Source organism: Eulemur rufifrons, chromosome 9, assembly GCF_041146395.1.
Source record: "Eulemur rufifrons isolate Redbay chromosome 9, OSU_ERuf_1, whole genome shotgun sequence".
NCBI lineage: Eukaryota > Metazoa > Chordata > Mammalia > Primates > Lemuridae > Eulemur > Eulemur rufifrons.
In genome coordinates this window covers 51634505-51655793 of record NC_090991.1, presented here as the reverse complement: position 1 = coordinate 51655793, position 21289 = coordinate 51634505, and the positions used below count along the sequence as shown (strand labels likewise).

The following is a 21289-nucleotide window of genomic DNA, read 5'->3' as shown; positions in this document are numbered from 1 at the left end:
TTGCCATAGGGGTGAGGGTAGACACAAAAGACAATGAGCAAAAAAATGTACGTGTGTCGGATGGCGCCGTGCAGCAGAATAGGGGAAGGGACTATGGAGGCTAGAAGTGGGGGTGCCATTTTTAAAAACTGGTGCAGGAGCAGAGACCGAGGGAGGTAAGAGGTGAGCTGTACACACGGATGAGCAGAGAGGCTCTGGGCCTGCGGACAGCGAGTGAAAGCCCTGGGGGAAGTGCTGGGAGGCCAGTGTGGTGGAGTGGAAGGAGACTGGAATTTTCTACCCTCACATAGTTTACTTAACAGAGGTTTATTACTCACCTACTCTCTGTAGGGCAGGAGCTAGGCACAGCGGGCCATAGGAAGCTAATAAAGTGGTCCCTGCCCTTAGGAGCTCAGGTCTAGCTGGGACAGAAAAGGTGCGTGAAGAGCAACACCATGCCTGGCATGTCGCTGTTGCTCAGTAAGTATCTGTTGAATGGATGAATGAATGAATTTTAAGTCTAGAAAGAAGTATGCCCAAAACAAGAGCAATAAAGTGCTGTGGCAGAGATGGACAGGATTATTGTAAGTGGAGGCTATCAGAAAAACTGTTATAAGGAGTAGCATTTGAGCTGAAAAATCTTGGAATTTTTTTAGACATAAAGAGAAAGGTGAGAGAAACATCCGGGTGGAGGGGACAGTACACCAAAGGCCAGGCCGGAAGTCGGGCTTGGAGCAGGCCGGGGATACAGTGAGGGCTCTGCTTCCCGAGGCCTCCTGAGAGCATTGTGGCCCGGACTAGACAGGAGACAGACCAGCCAGCAAACGGCTTCAGTAGCCCAGGCAGGAGGGAATGCCGGAACTAGCCAAAAGCAGGCCGCCTGGAGGGAGGAGGATTATGGAGATACAGGCTTTGCATCTGCCGGTGGGTGAGGCTGTGTGCCCAGCGGCCCGGGCAGTGGGGTCGGGATCAGAGGTGGGGCGTGGGAGGAGCAGCAGGCAGGAGCCGAGGCAGAGTTTGTTTTATTAATAGATGGTGGAGCTGGAACCAACTTGGCGTCCACGTGGAGAGTTCCCGCAGGCAGTGAGGCCTCTGCTGGTTTTGTATTCTTTTCCCTCAGAAGGAAAGCTGATCATAATCCTGGGGAAACCTGGGGTGTCCCCATGTCACAGCTGCTGGGTGACCTGTGTCACCTGAGCTGCAGTCTTTGTACAGCCCCGGCAGATGCTGTGCCTCAGGCAGGAGGTGCTGACTGAAGTCGCTGCCTCCCCTGGGAGACGGTCGTTCCAGGCCTGGGCTGAGAAGTGAGGACAAAAGAGAAGCCGCAGCCTCTGCATTCCACATAGTCCCTCCCAGTGTCCCCTTTCCTCTCATCCCTACCCTGACCCACCCCTCCGCCCTAACCCCTGTCCTCCAGCACGGTTGGCTTGTGCTTACCCCGTGTCCCCTTGCGTCCCCCACGGCCCCCAGGAATGTGGTGTGACTCCAGAAAGTGAGAATTTCACCTTGTCGTCATCGGGAGCTATTGACCAGTCGTCTTGCACGGGGACGCCCCTCTCGTCCACAATCTCCTCCCCAGAAGGTACATGAGGGAGCAGGGAGCGGCTGCCTGTCCTTTCCCCTTAACCTCGTCCACAGCTGTCCTGGCGTTTCCTCTGGGAATGGCCTCGGAGCAGCAAGCTAGCACCTGAGGTGCATGAGTACATAGGCCCAGCCTGGGAGGGGAGGGCCTTGCTCTCCTACAATAGCAGAAGGGTGGGACAGGGCTTGCCTGTCGCTAGGGGAGAACCAGTTCTCTTAGTCCCAGCCCTGCCATTCTGAGGTTTCCTTTAACATCATGACAGGGGAAAGCAAATCCCTGGTCCCTGAGGTTGAGTTCTGAGCTCCAAAATATAAAGGAGGAGAATCTTGGAAAACCTTAAACCTAAAACCTTTTTTAGGGGAGGGCAAGATGTACTTCTCACTGCCTGAGCGCAGGGCGAGAGCTCTGCTCCCCAGGAACTGTGCAGAAGCTCCGCCTGACCTCCAGGCTCCTTCCTCCACCCCCTGTCTCCAAAGGCCCTGCCAGCAGCAGTCTGGCCCAGTCTGTCATGTCCATGGCGTCCTCCCAGATCAGCACTGACACCGTCTCCTCCATGTCCGGCTCCTACATCGCCCCTGGCACTGAAGAGGAGGGAGAGGCTCTCCCTTCCCCCCAGGCTGCCAGCAGGGCCCCCTCCGAAGAAGGAGAGGTAAGGGAAGGGCACGGGGCCGCCCTGGCTTCTCTGTGCCTTGTGTGTGTGTCCAAAGTGGCCTCATCAAAGGTCTGCCGGGCTGGGCTGTGTAGCCCCCCAAGGTGCTGGAAGGAGTGCTGTGCAAAACAAGGTCGTCCCTCAGATCTACTCTTCTGTTTGGCACCAATTTTGTACTAAAGGGTTTGGGTTTGCTGTCGTTGAGAGCTTGATAGGAGAGTCTGTTATAACTGTGCCCTTGGACTCTGTTGCTCTTTTACAGGGGCTGCCAGCAGAGTCTCCAGATAGCAACTTTGCTGGCCTCCCAGCCGGAGAGCAGGATGCAGAGGTAACCCTGACAGCAGCGCCCTCCCTCAGCCAGAGCACCCGCCGGCCTTGGCTGGGGATGCCAGTGAGGACAGGGCGGGAGGCCGTGCTGAAGGAGCCTCCCTGTGTGGCGGGCCTGGATCAGCTAGAAGTGGACGGTGGGCAGAGATAAGGGCAGCCGCACTCTGGCCTGTGGACGCCCAGTGAGCAGGGCACGGGCTCCAGTGTGGTGGGTGTGGAGTGGGTTCCGGGGGGAACTTTTCCTGCCAGACGCTGGACCTTGAGAATGTGCTGTCCTTCATCCATCTAGTGAGTATTTACACAAGGGGACTGTGTCCCAGCTGCTCGCTGGCACTGGGGCCCAGACAGAGCTCAGAGTACGAGGTTTCTGCCTGACCCCACCCACTGTGCCCAAACAGGAGCCCGTCCAGCAGGCAGACAGACTGCGGTTCATGTGAGAAGTGCCCTGACTACGGTGTACATCGAGTGTCGGGAGCACCAGCTCACAGTGAGGGCTCTAGAACTTTCCTTGCACCAGATGCTCTCGAAGTAGTATCTGGATAGAGTTTGGGACCCTAAGGGATTTCTGAAAGTCTTTTGATCTCAAGATTTGCTTTTTCACTTAATAACTTTTATCTTGGCCTTAGGGAAACCGTATCAGCTAAGCTATTCACAAGGGTGTTCCTGACAGGCCGTATATTGGCATGTGGCTCAGACTTCATCCCTGCAGGCCCTCGTGCCTCACGGCCGGTCTGCCTCTGCTCTGCCTCCTGGGCCTGTCAAACACGGTGGGAAATGTGTACTGTTGACCTAGGCCCTGGAGTTCCATCCCATTAGGATGATTAGTTCTGTTTTAGCCGATCGATTTACTCATTTTGCTGCCAGATAGATTCATGGGGCCTTCCTTCTGTCCTAGGGAAATGATGTTATGGAGGAAGAGGATGGATCGCCCACACAAGAAGATGGTAAAAGGCCTGGTCCTTTGTTCCCTTTTTTTATGTTTCTTTCCTGGGTGTTCTTTAAAAGGTAGAGAAAGAGGTGCCTGTATGACTTGGTGGCACTGCGCAGTTGCGTGGCTGTTGGGGGACAGGTTGTCTTCTTGATGGCATAGCAAAGCAAGCAGGCTACTGATGACCTCAGTGACCTTCCCAGCTGTTTCTGGGACTCAGAGCCAAGGACATCAGGGTTAGGGTGCTGCAGGAGATACATGTAGCTCTGCGTTTACCTTGAGTGGGGTCTGAAGCCTTCCGGGCAGTCCCATCGCCAGCCTCCCTGCCACAGGCTCCCACCCGAGTCCCGCAGAGCTGCCGCAGCAGCTCAGATGTTGAGCAGCAGTGGCAGTGTCTTCCCTGGGGAGGAAGGACCATTTGGCAGCTGGTCAGGCTTTGCTCTGATGAGGAAACTGGTCAACGTTCCAGTAAAAGAGGGCTCTCGGGAGCCCACAGGCACAGCCGAGGAGCTAGATCCAAGTTTCTTCAGCAGCTCAGCTTACGCCAGTATTTTTGTAGGCTATGCAATGGTTTTCCTTACCGCACTTCAGGCCTCAGCTATACCTTCAGCTGAAGAATTTTATTTCCAGTCCGGCTAGGAGAGAAGGAGTGGTCTGCAGAGCAAGGAAGCAGGAGGAAGAAGGGGGCAGGAGAGTCACCCTGCGCAGGGAACACCACGTGTTCCTGGCGCCTGACTCTTCCCTCTGCTGCATTGAGGCGCCTCCCGCAGGGGCACCTCCAGAGCACACGTGTGCCCCGGCCTGGACGCAGACGTGCCAGCAGATGTCATCCAAGTTGCTTCTGCTTTAGCGCTGGCCATTGCTTGGGGCGGGTCAGGAGGTGCATGCGGGCTTGACAGCTCCCGCCTGGCCAAGGAGCCTGAGTAGGGGTGGCCGCCAGGGGTGGGCTCCTCAGCTCCCACGCACCAGCCCAGGAGGGTGGAGCTTCACAGACTCGGCCAATGGTTTCCGTGCTCAAGACTCCAGAGTTACCCTCTGTGATTGTTTCCCCCATAAAAAATTTGCTTCTAAAAGTTCCGTGTGGCCAGATTGTGTCTCCTGCCATCCCCTAGCCCACGTGGTAGATTTATGTTTTCTTCTCTCCTTTTCACCAAGAAAAAAAGAGGGGAACTTGAAAAAGTCACTTCTAAAACTTTTCCCTTCCCCTCTTACATGTCTGTAGATTTCTGGTCAGTCACTTGAAACATACCCAAAATAACAACTCGGGTCTCAAAGGAAATCAAGTCATAATTTTGTGAGTGTGGTTATTCTGACTGATATGCAAAATTATGGAACCGAAGACCTTCAGTTGTTATTTTATGTACTTTGCAGAGACTTGTGGTCCCAAACACACCCAACTCGCGCCCAAGGCAGACACAGGCATGAGCAGGGTGACTCCTCCCTGGCCTTCTCCAGCTTGCGCCAGCCTGGCCTCTGCCCGGCGCTGCTCTCTGCGGTGTCCTCAGTGGAGCCTGTGTCCTGCAGCGTCCTCGGTGATCTGACTTGTTAGGGGACAGCAGGTGGAAAGGTGCCAGTTAGAGAAACAGAACAGGAGAGCTCGAGAACACAGACATGCCCACACAATTTGACTCCCTTTTTGTCCACTCTTTACCCACTTAATTATTGTCTTTTTTTTTTTAACATATGATTTGATTTTTTTGTCTCCATCCTTAAGACTTTTATTTTAAGGACAGCAAAGCGAGAAAAACACAGCCAGTCCCTCTCTAACTGCATTAACTCCGTTACAGGCCAAAGGACATGCGCATTTCTAGGTATGGAGTGTGACAATAACAATGACTTTGACATCGCAAGCGTGAAAGCACTGGACAATAAGCTGTGCTCTGAGGTCTGCTTACCCGGTGAGTGGCAGTCTGCTGAACATGAACTTGGTGGGAGACAATCCCTCTGCTCTTACCCCTGCTCTTACCCCGACACACCTATCTCCTGCCCTACAGTTCTTGCCCAAAGGTCCGGGGTGTGCTGAGTGCTGGAGACCAGTTGCTGAAAGGAAGTGAGAAGGCCTTGGGAGAGTCCTTGAGCTTTTTGCAGAGAGCAACCCCTGCTCTGAGTGAGAATATTAGGGTAGCAAGAAAGTAGCAAAACTTCCTCTCCTTATGATTTGGCCTGATCTGGAATCCCTGCCGTCACAATCTTGCCGATACCATATCAGGTGCCTGGTCTTGTTTTCATCAACAAGAAGGTTGAGTAGAAAAAACACCACGTCTATATGAAAGTCTTGGAAAGATGGCCTGAGCCCTTTAAAAGTGACGAAACATGTTTCAGTTAGGATCAGAGAGGAGTGTGAAAGCCAGCATTTTATAGGCGAGGAAATGGTCTGTGATCCAGTGAGCTTTGGGTTACCATGTGCATTGTACATGCTAGGTTTGGGTCCCAAAGGAGAGGTCTGGGGTCGGAGGTGACTGTGCTCTCTGGAGCCCCAACTTTAAATTTGATCAGGTTGTCAGTGTGCCTCGTGTTCCTTCTCAGAATACTAAACTGAATCTGGGATAATTCCTTATAAAGGAGCCATGTTAATCCCATTTTGAGCACTGACCTCCTCCTACTCCATGTGCTCATTCAAGGGCTCCAAGAACCACTTTTCTAAAAGCCAAATCTTGCCCAAGTGGACTCAGTCAAATGTCCCCTCCTAGTTTCACTGCAGAGATTGTCCTTCACACTGTACCGACTGTAATCCTCTTAAACATTCCCTGAATGAAGACTGACGTCAGCTTCAGAGCAGCCACATCATGGGTCCAGTGCTTTACTCGCTCGGCGACGTGGCTGGAGGTGTTGGAGCCACATGACCTGCGGTGGTTGCCACTCTCCATCAGCCTGTGCAAGACACGGTCCCAGCACGCTCTGGCCCCACAAGCTTGTGGCAGGGGAAGCTGGAGTTCTCAGGAGACACTTTCTCCAGCCTTTCAAAGGGCTCTTAAGTTATTTTCTCTTCAGTTTGTCCTGAAAATACTGCCCAGGTCTCTTAATCTTCAGTGAGGCCGAAAGAGGCAGTATCAGTTCACCTGCTTCTCCCGCGCAGGCCCAGGAAAGACCCTATTCCTGCCTGAGCAGGGAGGGGGGAGCGTTGACCACATGGCCAGCCTGCTGCCATTCAGGCCTGGACTGGAGCTGCTGGGCCCAGGGTCCACATCACTCCCTGCCCTCCCACTGCTGACCTTGCTTCTGTCTGTCCGTTTGTGTTTCATGTCATTTTGTCAAATGTAAATCTGTCTGTCTGATTTGTTTATTTTTTAAACTCATTTATGTTATCTAGACTTAGTATGAAAGTTCATGTTCACTCTGTGCCAACACTGTCCTCCCTGCCTCTGCTCAGCCCGACGCCACGCTTGCTGGGCGTGCACACACCTCGGAGGCTCTTGCTTAGGGCTAAAAGCAAGGTTTTCCTCTCCCATGGGCAAGGGCCCGTATTCAATATGTTAAGATTTTCTGGCCGGGCACGGTGGCTCACGCCTGTAATCCTAGCACTCTGGGAGGCCGAGGCGGGTGGATCGCTCAAGGTCAGGAGTTCGAGACCAGCCTGAGCAAGAGCAAGACCCCGTCTCTACTAAAAATAGAAAAAAATTATATGGACAACTAAAAATATATATATAGAAAAATTAGCCGGGCATGGTGGCGCATGCCTGTAGTCCCAGCTACTCGGGAGGCTGAGGCAGGAGGATCGCTTGAGCCCAGGATTTTGAGGTTGCTGTGAGCTAGGCTGACGCCACGGCACTCACTCTAGCCCGGGCAACAAAGTGAGACTCTGTCTCAAAAAAAAAAAAAGATTTTCTAAGAATAATATTTGTGAGACTATATTAATTTCTGTTCAACAAAAATGGGGATGTTTCTGTGGCAAGGATGATGAGAAGGATTTGCCTTTAACTGGCATCCTTGGTCAATTGTTGGGCAAAGAGGGTATCTCTGCCCTAGCTCTGCCCTGTGTCTGTGGCGGCTCTATACTGGCTATCCTCTCCCTGGGCTCCAGGGGAGAAATCTAGATCCCTGCCTCCCTCAAGGGGCTCCCCAACTCACCCCTATTTTTTGGCAGAGGGAGCTGCTGCGAATTGTTTTAGCCAACAGTGCTGGTAGAAATTGAGCTTATTCCTTCTACTTCCTCCTCTTCCTAACTCCCTCTGGCCAGCCTTCTTGTTGGTATTTATTCCGCTTAGGGGATTGTGGGAGGGGAGTGGGAATTGGAAGAAAGCAGCCCTGGGGTTCATTCATTATGGTGATTTCTGGAGCCAGCTGTTTTGAGATGATACTGGGTTCACAGTTTGGGCCAGACATGCAATCAAATGCTGTGACAGCTGTCGGGACAGGGAGGGACTCAGGTATAAACACTTTAAGTGTCCATTATATCCTCAGTAGAGGTCACAAGACCTCTGGTTCCCCCTTTACCCGAGAGGGGAAAGCGTATGTGCTCACTGGGCAAAATCTGCGTTCAGATTTCCACCCTGCGATGGACAGGCCCACAGGCTAGCTTGGCTCCCCACTCCTGTCTCCATCAGGACAGCTGCTCACGCACCTGGTCTCTGCTTGAGTCATTTCTGTCTCAAAGTGGGTGACACCCCCTTCTTGGAGGGCCGATGGGAAGCAGAGCCAAGCACAGGGAGAGCGCAGGATACTCCCATGTGCTCTGCTAGGAGACCAAGCTGGTGGCGAGGACTGAGAACCCTGGCAGTCCCCGTCCTCACCACTCTAGTCACACCTGTGAGAGGTTTAGCGGCGCCTGTGTTCTTCCAGTCCCCCTGCCCCTACGAAGCTTCTGGGTCTTCCTGGGCCCCAAGACCAAGGGGGGATTTCTGATTCTTTACTTGCAGGGGGGAGGTGTGTTCTGAGATTGCTTCTGAAAGGTTCTGGAAGCAGGAGAGCTCAGTGGATGGATGTGTCAGGTAGCGGTAAGATTAGAATGGCGAGACCACACTAAGTAGAGGTGACACCAAGGAATTCAGTGGATAATTACACAAGTGGCAGGATGGTGATCTCGGTGAGTGATGGTTCTGTGAGAGGCTCTGAGTAGTGTATGTGATGGAAAAAGGCAAATAATTTGGGTGTTTTTAGTGGAAATACAAATACAATTTTCAAATGACTGTATTATTGCACAGCAGTGGGCATATTCAATTAAATCTAAAAATACTTACGGAGGCCTGAAATTCAGTTCCCACCTCTCTTTGAGCCTCGTAACCCAAGACCAAGATGCTGCTAGAAAAGCTTACACTTCGTGGACACTAAGGAAAAATTAGAATGAAGTTTTTCTTTCCTCTGGAGAGAAACTCTACAAAGACAATTGAATTACTGGAGTCCTTAAATTTAATTAATTGGCTTAGTACAGGCAGGAAAGAGGCAAAATTTCCCTAAATGTGCTCCCAAAATCTACCTCTAGAGGTCACTTTGCTCTCCCATTTCTAAGTCCTCAAAACAGGAATTAAATGGAAAGCACCTTTATCCATCTGCCTCCAAGGATTTTAAATCTCTGAGCTCCATTTTCTGGCCGAGGGTCCTGGATGCAGCCAGACAAAATGGTGGCACTCGCTGCAGAAGCTTCCTCTGCATCGCAGACCCACTGCCTGCAGTCGGGCCGCCGTCTGAATGAGGCTGAAGGGAAAGCAGCCGCAGGGCTTTGCTGTGGGCCCTTTAGAGTCCTTTCCAGGGGAAAGGGTGCTTCATTCTTGCTGCAAATCTCCCCACACAGAATGTACCAAGAAGCCAGGGCAGGCCGGGCGCAGTGGCTCACGCCTGTAATCCTAGCACTCTGGGAGGCCGAGGTGGGAGGATCATTTGAGCTCAGGAGTTTGAGACCAGCCTGACACCCTGTCTCTGCAAAAAAATGGAAAAATTAGCTGGGCATCATGGCGCACACCTGTAGTCCCAGCTACTCGGGAGGCTGAAGCAGGAGGATCGCTTGAGCCCGGGAGTTGGAGGTTGCAGTGAGCTATGACAAAGCCATTGCACCCTACCCAGGGCAACAAAGTGAGACTCTGCCCCCCCCCCCAAAAAAGAGGAAATTTAACCCTGTCCTCACTACCTCCTGCTTAAAAAAAAAAAAGGAAGAAGCCAGAGAGAACAGAGATTTGAGGGTTGAGTCTCTTTCACAAGGAACCGATTTTCAGCCCTGGCTAAGGCTTCTGGAATGGTGGAGTTCGTAGCAAAGACCCCTGTGAATTCAGAGTCAGGACGGCTCTCTGGGCAGCCTCGTGGTCGCAGCATTTCATGGTGTGCTGGCGGTGGCGGTGGCGGTAGCGGTGGTGGTGGTGGTGGTGGTGGTGATGTTGCTGCGGCTGTTTTTAGAGTATGTGTGCATGGGTGTGGGTGTGGGTGTGTGGATGTGTGTGTGTCTTCTCTCTTGTTTACCATTTGCTTTTGGTCTTTCCTACTGAACAGCCGCAGTTCCGGAGTCCTGCCCCATAAACATTGAGGAATAGGTATGAGATCTACCAAATTATATAAATGAACGAGCAGCTCATTTTATTAGGGGTTCCTAATTTAAAAGGCAATATTGCCTTACATTTGTCTTGCCACATTTAGAGGGGAAGAAGCACCTTTGACTCATGTCCCAGGTTCCAGTGCCCCCAGGGAGTAAAGATCCCAAATCCAGTTGGGGCATGAGAGAGAGGTACCTCAGACGCTCCTGTTCTACTCACTTCTCTCCCCGTGGGGTCCACCCCATAGACTACTATGAGACCGTCGGGATGGCTTTTCACACCACATTTGGAAATGAGCAGTTTAGACCTGCTTACTACTCTGGTGCCGTGAAGGGTTTCGTGTCCTGGACTGGCCTGAGGTAGACCCTGGACACCTGCGAGTGGCCTCCGTCAACCTCAGGACTACACGCTACAGCTGGTCGGCCCTGTCCACTGAACGAGTCCTCTGATGGGTCCGGCTCTGTGCCAGGCTCTGGTGTGCCACAGTGAAGAAGTCACCGCCTCTGCCCAGGAGGAGCTCACAGTCTAAGGGAGGATTCAAGGGTTCAGCAGTTTCCGCAGTGTGGGCAGTGGAGTGGCAGTTCAGGCTGCGGGGAGCACGCAGGGCCTCCTCCGGCCCCAGGTGCCTTGGGGGCAGGGCACTGGGAGACAAGGTTCCCGAGGCCCAGGAGGACCAGAGGAGGAAATGCCTTCCCTCGCTCCAGGGAGCCAGGGCTTCATCCCCAGGACAGAGGTGGCTGAGGCCCTGCCTTCCCTCAGGAGGGAGAGCTGAGCGCTGGAGAGCAGGAGCGGGTGGGGGCAAGAGACGAGGGTGCCCGAAGGAGCACGGGTGCTTACTGCGCACAGTCCGTCGGGGAGCCAGTGCTCTGCTGCGCTCTCCTGTGACCTCCTTTGGTCCTCACAGCCAGCCTGTGGGCCAAGTACTTCTTTCCCATTCAGTGGATGAGAAAACCAAGGCTCGAAGTAAAGCGATGTGCCCAATGTCACAGTTCAGCGTAAACTGGGAGTGAAGCCCAGGTGGGTGCGACTACAGATTTAGTCCCATGACGAGGCAGGGTGCAAGCAGGAGGCGGTGGTGGGTTGGTTACAGAGCACAAAGGAGGGAGAGGCACCAAGAATGGGTTTCTAGACAGGCAGCTGCTGCTCGCACAGGGGTGGCAGCAGATTTGTGGCAGGAGGATGAGTTTAGTGGTGGTACCTGTGGGACTCCAAGGCTCTCGGGCTAGTGTCACCTGGGCTGATGGCACCAGCTGATAGCAAACCTCTGCGTGCTGCTCAGGTGCAGGGGGAGATGAAGAGCAGCAGGTGTGGGGGAGGGGTGCTAGAGCCTCATGCTGTCCCCACAGGATGCCACTCTGTCCCAGACACCTGCCGTGTGGCCAGCCCCTTCCTGCCCCACCTTGGCTTCCACAGAAAACACTAACACTTTGGGCCTGAACAAACCTACTCTCCTCTCCCCTGCCCTTCGTCCTGCCCTGACGAAAACAGCTCAGCCAGGCCCTGTCTCCATGTCCTTGTCCGTGTCCATCATTGCATACAGGCACACTTCAAAACCCAGTAATTAAGGTGCAAAAGTGGAGTCTAGGGCAAGTTCACAAAACAGGGAACAGCTTTTGTGTCCTCTATCCGGCAGTCACAGTACGCAGCCCCTGCAGCATCGTGCCCGCTTCTCTCCATTCTTTCTCGTGTGTGGTGGCTTATGCCCTTCTAGGAGTTTCAGGCCCATGCATCCTGCTAGCTTCCTGGGCCACCCTGCTGGAGACACCGTCTAGACCTGGCCAAAGGTCCAGCTCCTGTAACCTTCGCTTTCTCTTCCCCAGGTACCTGGCAGGCTGATGACAACATTGTCAGTCGTCGGAACACCCAGCACCGGCGCCTGTCATCCAGCAGCCTGGAGGACCCCGAGAATAGGCCCTGTGTGTGGGGTCCTATGGCTGTGTGAGAGCCCCAGCCGCTGTACCGGGCTCCCATCCTGTCCTCACGTTCCCTCCGTCCTCACCGGGCTGCAGGCCTCCTGGGCATCCTCACCAAGACACGTGTAGACTTTTTATACTCATGCGAAAGCTGGACGTTGAGTTCAGCCTGCTCCTCCCAACCTCGCCTCCTGTAACCGTGGTCCTTCCCCTCTCAAAAGGGACTGGAAGCCCTCCTTTCCTTTCTCCTTGTGGGCTGAAGCCACTCAATGAACTGCAGCTCATGAGACCCTTTGCAGAGACTCTCTGGAATGTTCCCACTGTATGTTAACATTCGGGTGGAGCTGAGGTCCACAGGCTAGTTGTTTCTTACGCATCTTTTTTCTCCTTAAGGGGTAAACCAAGAAGACATGGAGTTTTGGCAGCTGTCTTACAAACATCCATCTGGAATTTTCTGATCTCTGGCACATCATAACCAACTTGAACCCCCAGTCTGGGGTGGGGTTGGGGGGTGGCTCCTGTGAAAAGGGAGAACCATATTGCACCATACATGGGGTTTCCCTCCAAAAGCATTAGGAGCTCCTTTCTCAAGGAAAAGAGAAATGGTGGCAACCAAAAGTTGGTTAAAAAAAAAAATTCTTCCTTCTAGTAGCAGAGCTAGTCTCCTGTGCCTCAGATGCCTGTCTGCTTGGGGAAGAGCCCTTGAATCTGAGAATCCTGTTAAGATGATTACTCTTAAGGAGAATTTCTCCTGGTCAGGTACGTTCAGGAAGGCCTGGAACGCCATCCTAAGGTGACACCTCGAGAAACACATTTGTTGACCACCTCCATGTGCCAGGCACTGTGCGAGGAGCTGTTGTATGTTGCTGTATTTCATCCTCACCTAGCCCTAGGAGGTGGGATTCTTACTCCTATTGCCCCCAACTCTGCCCCTTTTTTAATGGTCGAAGAAATATACTAAGAGAGGTATGGACCAGTGATTCTCAAGTTGGTGCCCGGGACCCCAAAGGCAGTGGTGGAGGGCACTGGACTCAGTCCAGGCTGCAGCCTGGGGCCGGCAGCCGTGGTCTGGAGGCTGGAGCCTGGGCCTTCGCCACCAGGACCCTCCCCGCCCTTCATGTGTTACTCTCCTGCCTTCCAGATCTGCTGAGCCCAACTGGTGAAGGGGAGGTAGAGCCTTCCACATGCTCATTAGCAATCGAGAGATACTGTTCCACTCATGTCCCACCCCCCACCCCCGTGTAAGGCACATAAACAGAACCCTGAAACAGCATAGCTAGACTCTAAATTGGGGGCTGTTAAACTCCTTTCTCAACATTGGTGTTATCAATGGATTCCACATGGCCCTTGGATGGATGTGCTGTCTACTGGCTGTTGGAAAAGGTGGCTGTTTAGTGAGATGTGAGATTATTCTGGAAGCAAAGTTAGAAACAACAATGATTTGTAAGGTTGAGATGTAGGAGAGCCTTACAGGCTATGCCCATTGTGGTAGGCTGTTTTAGGATTTGGAACCATTTCCAAGGCAAATAGCCTCAAAAAGAGCCCAGAGCCCAGAGGGTCGTTTGCACCTTCTGTGTAGCAGCAGAGGCCAGGAGTGTGAGGACTGATGGCTGTTGCTGCCTAGCTGTTGTGGCTCACGTCCTGCCCTGGTGGAGGGGAGCCTGTCATCCACCCTGTCTGAAATACCGCAGTGGACTCTGCAGGTTCAGGCCTCACCTAATGTCCTTTCCTTCCCCCAACATTCTTACAGCCCCTTTCATAGTTAAGATTTAAGCCAGTATAAGTTGAGCAATAACCCCACTTCCTGATTTCCTTAGAGTATGAGCCCCAGAAGCACAAGGCAACAGGGAACTTCCCTTGCTCTGGGGTGGTAGCACACACAGCCACCTCCTGTCCCCAGCAGGTAGTATTCCCAGTGTGGTGTTACCTGGGAGGATGGGGGAAGGAGCTGAGATGAAGGAAATTCAGGTAAACAGTAGCCACAGTGGCCAGGACCCCTAAGGGGAAGCTGTTATCTTCACCCCTTTCTGGAGGATGTGTCCTCCCTCCCAGTAAGTGCTCAGGCCTCTCCTAGGAAAAGGCTCAGAAGGATTCCTCAAGGCCACAGTTCCATATCCAAGACATACCTAGGTTAGAGATGCCCTTTGCTCCTGGTCTCTCAGTTCCTAGCTTCCTATTTCCTCTCTCTCTCTCCCCGCTCCTCTTCTCTCTCTGTCCTTTTTGTTCTGATTTAGCTCTTTGACAAGCAGAAATATCCCATCCCAGGGGTTTGGTCCTCAGTCAGCCTGATGAGGGCAGGTCAGCTGCCAACTCTTCTGCCCTAGTCTGTCTAGAGACATCACATTGTCAGCAGTTCACCCAGAGAGAAGGGATGGGGCCTGACTCCTACAGGGCACAGACTAACTGTGAGGGCCTGGGGCTCCTTCCTGCCACACTAGGTCTGTGCTCCACAATTCCGCAATTGCAATTCGGGTGGTGTGATCCTGGCCTCCTCACAGTCTTTTTTCCTTCTACTCAGTTCCATCCCGCCAGAGTTTATACCCCTTATGGGGCATACCCTGGGCACAGCCCCACATGCTTTAAGCCTTCTCACCTGGGGAGTTAGGATCCTGCCCACCTGGTGTTGGCACTCTGGTTGCTTACTTTGCTTTAGGGTCTGCACACCTGGTGTGTGCATGTGTATAGTGTTTATGCCATCTGTGTACCCCTCGGCTCCCTGGAGTACACTCATGTGCACACTACAGTGGGGACATCAAGGATGCAATATTTATGAATTGCTGCATGATTCTTAAAAATGAATAAAACTGTTTACAAGGGAAGGAGAACTATTAACTGCAAAGTGGGCTTATGTGTGAAAGTTTCTGTCCGACTTTTTCCAGCACTCTTTAATATTTTTAGTCAAGAGGATCTAGAGTTGGAGGAGTGGGAGAGGCAAGGGGTAGGAAAAAGTGTGCTCCTGGCTGGAAGTTGACATGCCATTGCCTGGCTTTCTGTGAGGCCTTCCGGGCACCAGGCTTCCCAGCCTCGTGCTCCAGCTCCTGGGCAGAGGCTGAACAGGCAGCCCAGCCCCCACCTCGGCCTCTGCTGCCGCCTTAAACCGGAGAACTTCCAACACTGCAGCTCCTCAATAATTAAAGAGCAGGAAAGCTGGTGACAGAAGGGAGGCCAGGGGAAGCGGGGAGGGAGGGCCACAGTCCCCAGTGCTCCTCTACCCTTAGTCCTTGTCACTTAAAGACGTTGGTGAAATTAACGGGGCAAATGACCCCGTTAGGGGAATTTTATCAAGTCCATGACCTATGAGTTTTACCCATGGGCTCTGCTTCCTCAGCTGTCTGGAAAGGAGGGACTGCACTTCTACAGAAAGCTCTGGAAAGTCAGCTTACGGAACCCAGCTGAGGGTACGGGTCGGGAGGGAGCTGTTTACCGCGAACTCCTGGATTATCCTCCCAGCCGCGGTGTGTCTGCGATCTGTGTGGCCGCTACTGTGGACATGCGCGGCAGGTGGCATCGGAGAGTCAGACCTGCCTGCGGGCACCAGAGACGACACTCAAGGTCGAGAGAGAGGGAAAGGCCGCAGAAACATGAGAAAGTGCCACTCGCAGCGCAGGAGAAAGAAAACCTCAAGGACAGTTTCTGAGCCTGAGCTCACTCCAGCCTTGGCCCCCAAGCCCTGGCTCCGTCCAGGAGCGGTGAGCGCCTCGGAGCAGCGTGGACTGGAAGCGGGGGTGAGGGGGGGTGGGGGGGTGAGAGTGGCGGTTCCCCAAGGTGAAGGACCGATGGCGGTTCCTGAGGCCTCGGGCCGAGCCGCGCGCTTCTCTGACCCCAGCGCGGGGCCCTAGGGCGGGAATGCGCCGAGCCGGGACGCGGTGGCGGGTAGGGGGTTGGGTGGCGCGGGAGAGGGCGGCAGAAGGAGGGAGTTCGAAGAGAGTTGCCGCCGGAGAGCGTAGCAAGTGCCCGCGGTCGCCTTGGAGACATACTGGCCAATGGCAGCAGCGGAAGCTGTTTATAGGGGCGGAGCGTCGCCATGGCAGCAGGAGAAGCCTTTGGAGCGACTACTTAATGCCGGTCCCGGGGCCGCGGGCGCTCAGAGAAGCGCCGTCGGGCGGGGGGGCGACGAGGGGCGCTGGCGGGGCCCTAGAGCTGGGGGCAGAGAGCTGTGGGGGGGTGGGAGGTACTTCTTCCAGAACCTTCCTCGGGCCCGGGCTGCTCTCTGAGCCAGGTAAGGGGCTGGCGGGGGCGGGCTACAGGCCGCGGGAAGGGAGGGCGTCGATACCAGCCGGCTCTCCCATCCGTCCCCGACGAAGGGGTGGGCCCAGGGACCGACATCTGAGGAGTTTGAGGAAAACTCGCTTCCTGCCCCCCATAACTCTCTGTTCCGTTTCCTTCCTTTCCCTTGACATCCCCCCGCCGCCATCCTAATATCCCTTTTCAAGAATCAGACGACATCCTCCGCCCCCGTCCCGTCGTTCTGCCCTCCCGGACTTCTCGCCCCATTTCCATTTGTTTCGAGGAGGAAGGGGATCCTGATTTCCTACTCTTCGAGAGAAAGGGATAGACTCGTATGCCCCTACCCGCTTCCCTCCTTTGGCTAATAAAACCTCGAAGAGGAAAGGAAGAGGGAGACGGATCTGGTGGGTCGTACCCCAGGGCATTGCTTCTGTTTCCCAGGCACTAAAAAATCCAGCTGCGGGGACGGTTTTAGAGGAGGTTCCGCCTTACACACACCCTCTCCCCTCGGGGTGGGGTAAGAGTGTTCAGCTCACGTTGTGGTCCCCGCAGGCACCACATACGTATTTGGAGGAGGCGACCTCGGGGTCGCGAGATGGAAACGCACGTCCAGGAGGCTGTGTAACTGGAGCTGCGGGAGTCCGCGGCCCGGAGAGCACGGCAGGCCACCCCCGGCGCAGCCCGTGGATGGTGCCCGCCCCCTCGGAGAGTCCCCGCAGACATGGCGGAAAGCTGGCTGCGCCTCTCGGGAGCAGGGCCGGCGGAGGAGGCCGGGCCGGAGGGCGGCCTGGAGGAGCCGGACGCCCTGGATGACAGCCTGACCAGCCTGCAGTGGCTGCAGGAATTCTCCATTCTCAACGCCAAGGCCCCTGCCCTGCCCCCGGGGGGCACCGACCCACACGGCTACCACCAGGTGCCAGGCTCCGCGGCGCCCGGATCCCCCCTGGCGGCTGACCCCGCCTGCCTGGGGCAGCCGCACACGCCAGGCAAGCCCACGTCGTCGTGCACGTCGCGGAGCGCGCCCCCGGGGCTGCGGGCCCCGCCCCCCGACGACGTGGACTACGCCACCAATCCGCACGTGAAGCCTCCCTACTCGTATGCCACGCTCATCTGCATGGCCATGCAAGCCAGCAAGGCCACCAAAATCACCCTGTCGGCCATCTACAAGTGGATCACGGACAACTTCTGCTACTTCCGCCATGCGGATCCCACCTGGCAGGTAGGGGAGGTGCGGGCGGTGGCTGCTCCCTCCCCACTCCCCCCTTCCCCAGCCACACTGGATTCACATCCGACATCTGCAGGCCATGTAGGCGCAGTGCAGCAGTCAGGGCGCTGGAGGGGAGGACCAAAGGAGTCCAGTGCTTGGAACTGCCTCTCTTTTGCCTTCCGGAGAGGGAGGAGGGAGAATGTCCAGGGGCAGAGGGCATTAGGGGTGCAGACTGAGGTTCAAGGGGAAGGAACCTGCTATTCATCCAGTAGGCCCAGCCAAAGGCCAGGGCTAGACTATATGTGGATACAGTCCCCTGGGGGAGGCTGGTGGACTGAGGGCACATTCTTGACCCAAGTCCTAGAATTCCTAGACACTGCTCTGCCCAAAGACAGTTTGCCAGGGCCGGACTCAGAAACGGACACTGGAGTGTGGCCTCTGAGCCAGGCTCTACATCCCACCTTTTCCCAGTTGGCTTGGGGAGGGGTGTGGGGGGTGCTGTGGGTGTGAAGCCAGCTGTGTCCCAGTGGAGGGCCAATGGGGCCTTCCTAAAGCTGCTGTTCCAGCCCCCAACAGCAACTCCTCCCCAGTTTCCTGCCTCCACTCCCCCCTTCTCAGCCAACCTCCCTGGGGGGACAATTACCTGAGCCAGGTACTTTCCACAGGGGCTCTGCCTACTGCACTGGCTTTGTGTTCCAAGTCACAGGAACCCGGTGCAGAGCAGCCAGGGGCCCAGGCCACCATGTAAACATCCAGCTTGCTGAGGGGGGTGGGCACTGTCACAGCCCTGCACCTACCCTGCTGTCCCAGCCCAGAACCCTATCCCCCAGCAGGGTTTGGACAAGATTAAGCACCTAAGAATGGACAATGATGATGGGTTTGAGACTGGGTAGATATTGCCCTGAGAGTCTTCAACCATCAAGACCAGGACAGTTGGAGACAGAAACCCCTGCGATGCCCAGACTCTTCTCTGGGGCACCCAGAGGGGGCAGGCCACAGGATCACAGTGCCAAGCCATTCCAAATGGCCCTGACCCTGGGACAGTGCCATTTGTAGCCTCCGTGAGAAAGCAGAGACCCCCACCCCCACCCTACCCGAAGCCTGTGCAGCTTGGGCTTCTGGAAATGGCCCCAGGAATGAGCGCTATGCTCCTGGCTGGGTAATAATCAACTGAGCCTGGGTGAGAGGAGGGGGCCCTGGGGGGTGAAGGCCCAGGCCAGCAGCCGGCTCAACAAACAAGGAAAGACACCATATGCACACACACAGACACACATACTCTCACACACACACTCACCCCATCCTCAGCTGCCCAGCCCCCTCCCTCGACACACTCATTCCACAAACAGAGAGGGCCAGCCAGCCCAGGCCAGGGAGATGGCGGTCCAGGCCCTGGGGGAGCCCAGGGCTTTGGCCAGAGGCCGCAAGTGGCAGGGTAAGGGAGGGAGGGCAGGCGATGGGGTGGCATTGAGAGCCACCCTGCGGCTCAGAGCTCGGATGACTGAGCAGGCAGATATCCGGGCAACAGGGAACAAAAGCCCTCGACAGCACTCCAGGCTCCTGGTGCCCTGTGGCTGGTGTCCCAGAGCCACAGCAGCGCCTGGTCAGAGCAGCACGTCTGTCCTCCCCTCCCCTCCCTCATCCCGGAAAGACGGTGGGGGGCCTGCAGGAGGCTGGGTGCCACTTCATCACCAGGGTCCGCACTGACCTATAGGTTCCTTTCTCTCTTGTTCTCTCTCCCTGTGCCAGAATTCCATCCGCCACAACCTGTCCCTGAACAAGTGCTTCATCAAAGTGCCTCGGGAGAAGGACGAGCCGGGCAAGGGGGGCTTCTGGCGCATTGACCCCCAGTACGCTGAGCGGCTGCTGAGTGGGGCCTTCAAGAAGCGGGGGCTGCCCCCGGTCCATATCCACCCGGCCTTCGCCCGCCAGGCCGCGCAGGAGCCCAGCGCCGCCCCTTGGGCCCGGCCGCTGACGGTGAACACCGAGGCCCAGCAGCTGCTGCGGGAGTTCGAGGAGGCCACTGGGGAGGCGGGCTGGGGCGCAGGCGAGGGCAGGCTGGGGCATAAGCGCAAACAGCCGCTGCCCAAGCGGGTGGCCAAGGTCCCTCGGCCCCCCAGCACCCTGCTGCTGACCCAGGAGGAGCAGGGCGAGCTGGAACCCCTCAAAGGCAACTTTGACTGGGAGGCCATCTTCGACGCCGGCTCGCTGGGCGGGGAGCTGGGTGCCCTGGAGGGCCTGGAGCTGAGCCCACCGCTGAGCCCCGCCTCGCATGGGGACGTGGACCTCACTGTCCACGGCCGCCACATCGACTGCCCCGCAACTTGGGGGCCTCCAGTGGAGCAGGCTGCTGACAGCCTGGACTTTGACGAGACCTTCCTGGCCACCTCCTTCCTGCAGCACCCCTGGGACGAGAGTGGCAGTGGCTGCCTGCCCCCGGAGCCCCTCTTTGAGGCTGGGGACGCCACTCTGGCCGCTGACCTGCATGACTGGGCTAGTGTGGGTGCCTTCTTGTAAGAGGCCCGGCCCCACCCCACCTCCGGACAGTGCCCAAGTCAGGGCCCAAAACTGCCCCCCCAGCACAGGCCACGGACACCCCAGCACCCAGACAGGGGCTGGGCCAGGTCTCCCAAGGCTGGCCCCATGAGGCTACACCGCCACCAGCCCCGGCTGCCCTCAGATTCAAGCCCAGGAGGCTGAGAACTGGGGGCCCAGGACCAGAATTGCTGCCTCCCCTCCCAGCCCCCTGTACACACAGTGTTTCATTGATCCCTGTCTCCGCTGCCCCAGGAACCCGAGAAAGGGCCCTGCACCATGAGAGCTGAGGCCTGGAGGGGCCCTGGCCAGGCTGGGGAGGAACAGAGAGGGCCCTCCCCAGAGCACCCCAGCTTCCCTCCTGCTTCCCCAGGTCTCCATCCAGAGAAAGTACAACAAATGCTAATTAGGCGACAGCAAATTAACCCCTGGAGGCCTCTCCTGGCAGAGCCTCCCTGGGGCCTGGCGGGCAGAGGCTGGCCTGGGAGAGGGGGCGCAGAGCAAGGAGACAGAAATGAGGGGGGTGCAGGGTGGGGCATGGAAATCTTCCCCAAGGCCTCTGGGGTCTTGGCCTGGCCCCATCCCTAGGGCAGATGTAAATCCCTAATCTTTGAGCCCAACTTGAGACTGAGAGCAGCAGGAAGTTGGGGTTCTGGGGGCGCTGGGGGCAGCGGAGCTGTGGGGAGGCAGGGAACAGACAGACTAATGTAGTGAGAGTAGCTGTAGCTAAGGCTTAACTGGGAGGGGCGCCGAGCTTGCTGGAACCACTGGGGCCAGGAAGGGGGGACCCCCGCATTCCTGCCTGCTCTTGTGGGGGGCGTGCCTTGCTCCACCCTGACCTCCTGGGCTGCGTCCCACATCCACCCTCCTGCCCCTCGGGGCAATTTAACCTTTTTCATGGAAAGTTATTTACAATAAAAAATTTTTAAAAATAAAATTTTTAAAAATCTCAAAATGGACCTGCTCAAAACTTTCTTTGGGAACAGGTGAGGGCCCAGCCACTGTTGGGAGGGCTGGGGAATGGCTGAGAAGACAATGGGGACACTGGGGGATGGCAGAGAGATCCTGATGAACTCCCCATGCCCTCAGCAGCCCTCGGAAGACTGCGGCAGCCTGGGCCCCAGCGCCCCCATCTGCCCAATGGGGAGACCTGCGCCCATAGCCCCAGGGAGCAGGAGCCAAAGGGAAGGGTGGGCCCCTGGCCCCTGCTCCAGAGCAGGGACTCACAAAGGCTCATGCCCTCCCCCACCACGAGGACCTGCCCAGGCTCGCCTGCCCAAGTCTGTGGTCCCTCCTTCCTCTCCTGGAGGGACTGGGTGTGAGGTCAGAGGGCCCCAGCCCCAGGGCCCCCACGTCCCACTCTGGCGCGTATTCAGCCAGTGCAGGCTTGGGGAGGAGGAAGGCCACCAGGGAAGTGGGCGTGGAGTGCTCAGACTCTCCCCCACTCACACTGGCAGGTCCACTCTGTGAGGAACCAGACTACCAGA

The 21289-nt window shown here is 56.0% G+C and overlaps 2 protein-coding genes across 3 annotated transcripts in view; both read left to right on the top strand.

Moving 5' to 3' along the window:
- The window catches only part of RNF157 (ring finger protein 157), a 77802-nt gene extending 65682 nt beyond the window's left edge, over positions 1-12120 (top strand). Inside the window, exons 14-19 of one of the 2 annotated variants that reach the window (XM_069481729.1) lie at positions 1450-1561; positions 2038-2210; positions 2473-2538; positions 3433-3481; positions 5253-5363; positions 11744-12120. In XM_069481729.1, coding sequence (XP_069337830.1) covers positions 1450-1561; positions 2038-2210; positions 2473-2538; positions 3433-3481; positions 5253-5363; positions 11744-11865 — 633 coding nt within the window. In that variant the 3' untranslated portion in view covers positions 11866-12120. The remainder of the gene's footprint in view (positions 1-1449; positions 1562-2037; positions 2211-2472; positions 2539-3432; positions 3482-5252; positions 5364-11743) is intronic. The other variant, XM_069481730.1, reaches the window with a different exon arrangement.
- A 3802-nt stretch (positions 12121-15922) lies between these two features.
- Positions 15923-20755, top strand: FOXJ1 (forkhead box J1). The gene is made up of 3 exons (XM_069481728.1): positions 15923-16055; positions 16616-17282; positions 19017-20755. The coding sequence occupies exons 2-3, from the start codon at positions 16785-16787 to the stop codon at positions 19782-19784; spliced, it is 1266 nt and encodes a 421-aa protein (XP_069337829.1). The 5' UTR covers positions 15923-16055; positions 16616-16784; the 3' UTR covers positions 19785-20755.
- The last annotated feature ends 534 nt before the right edge of the window (positions 20756-21289 follow it).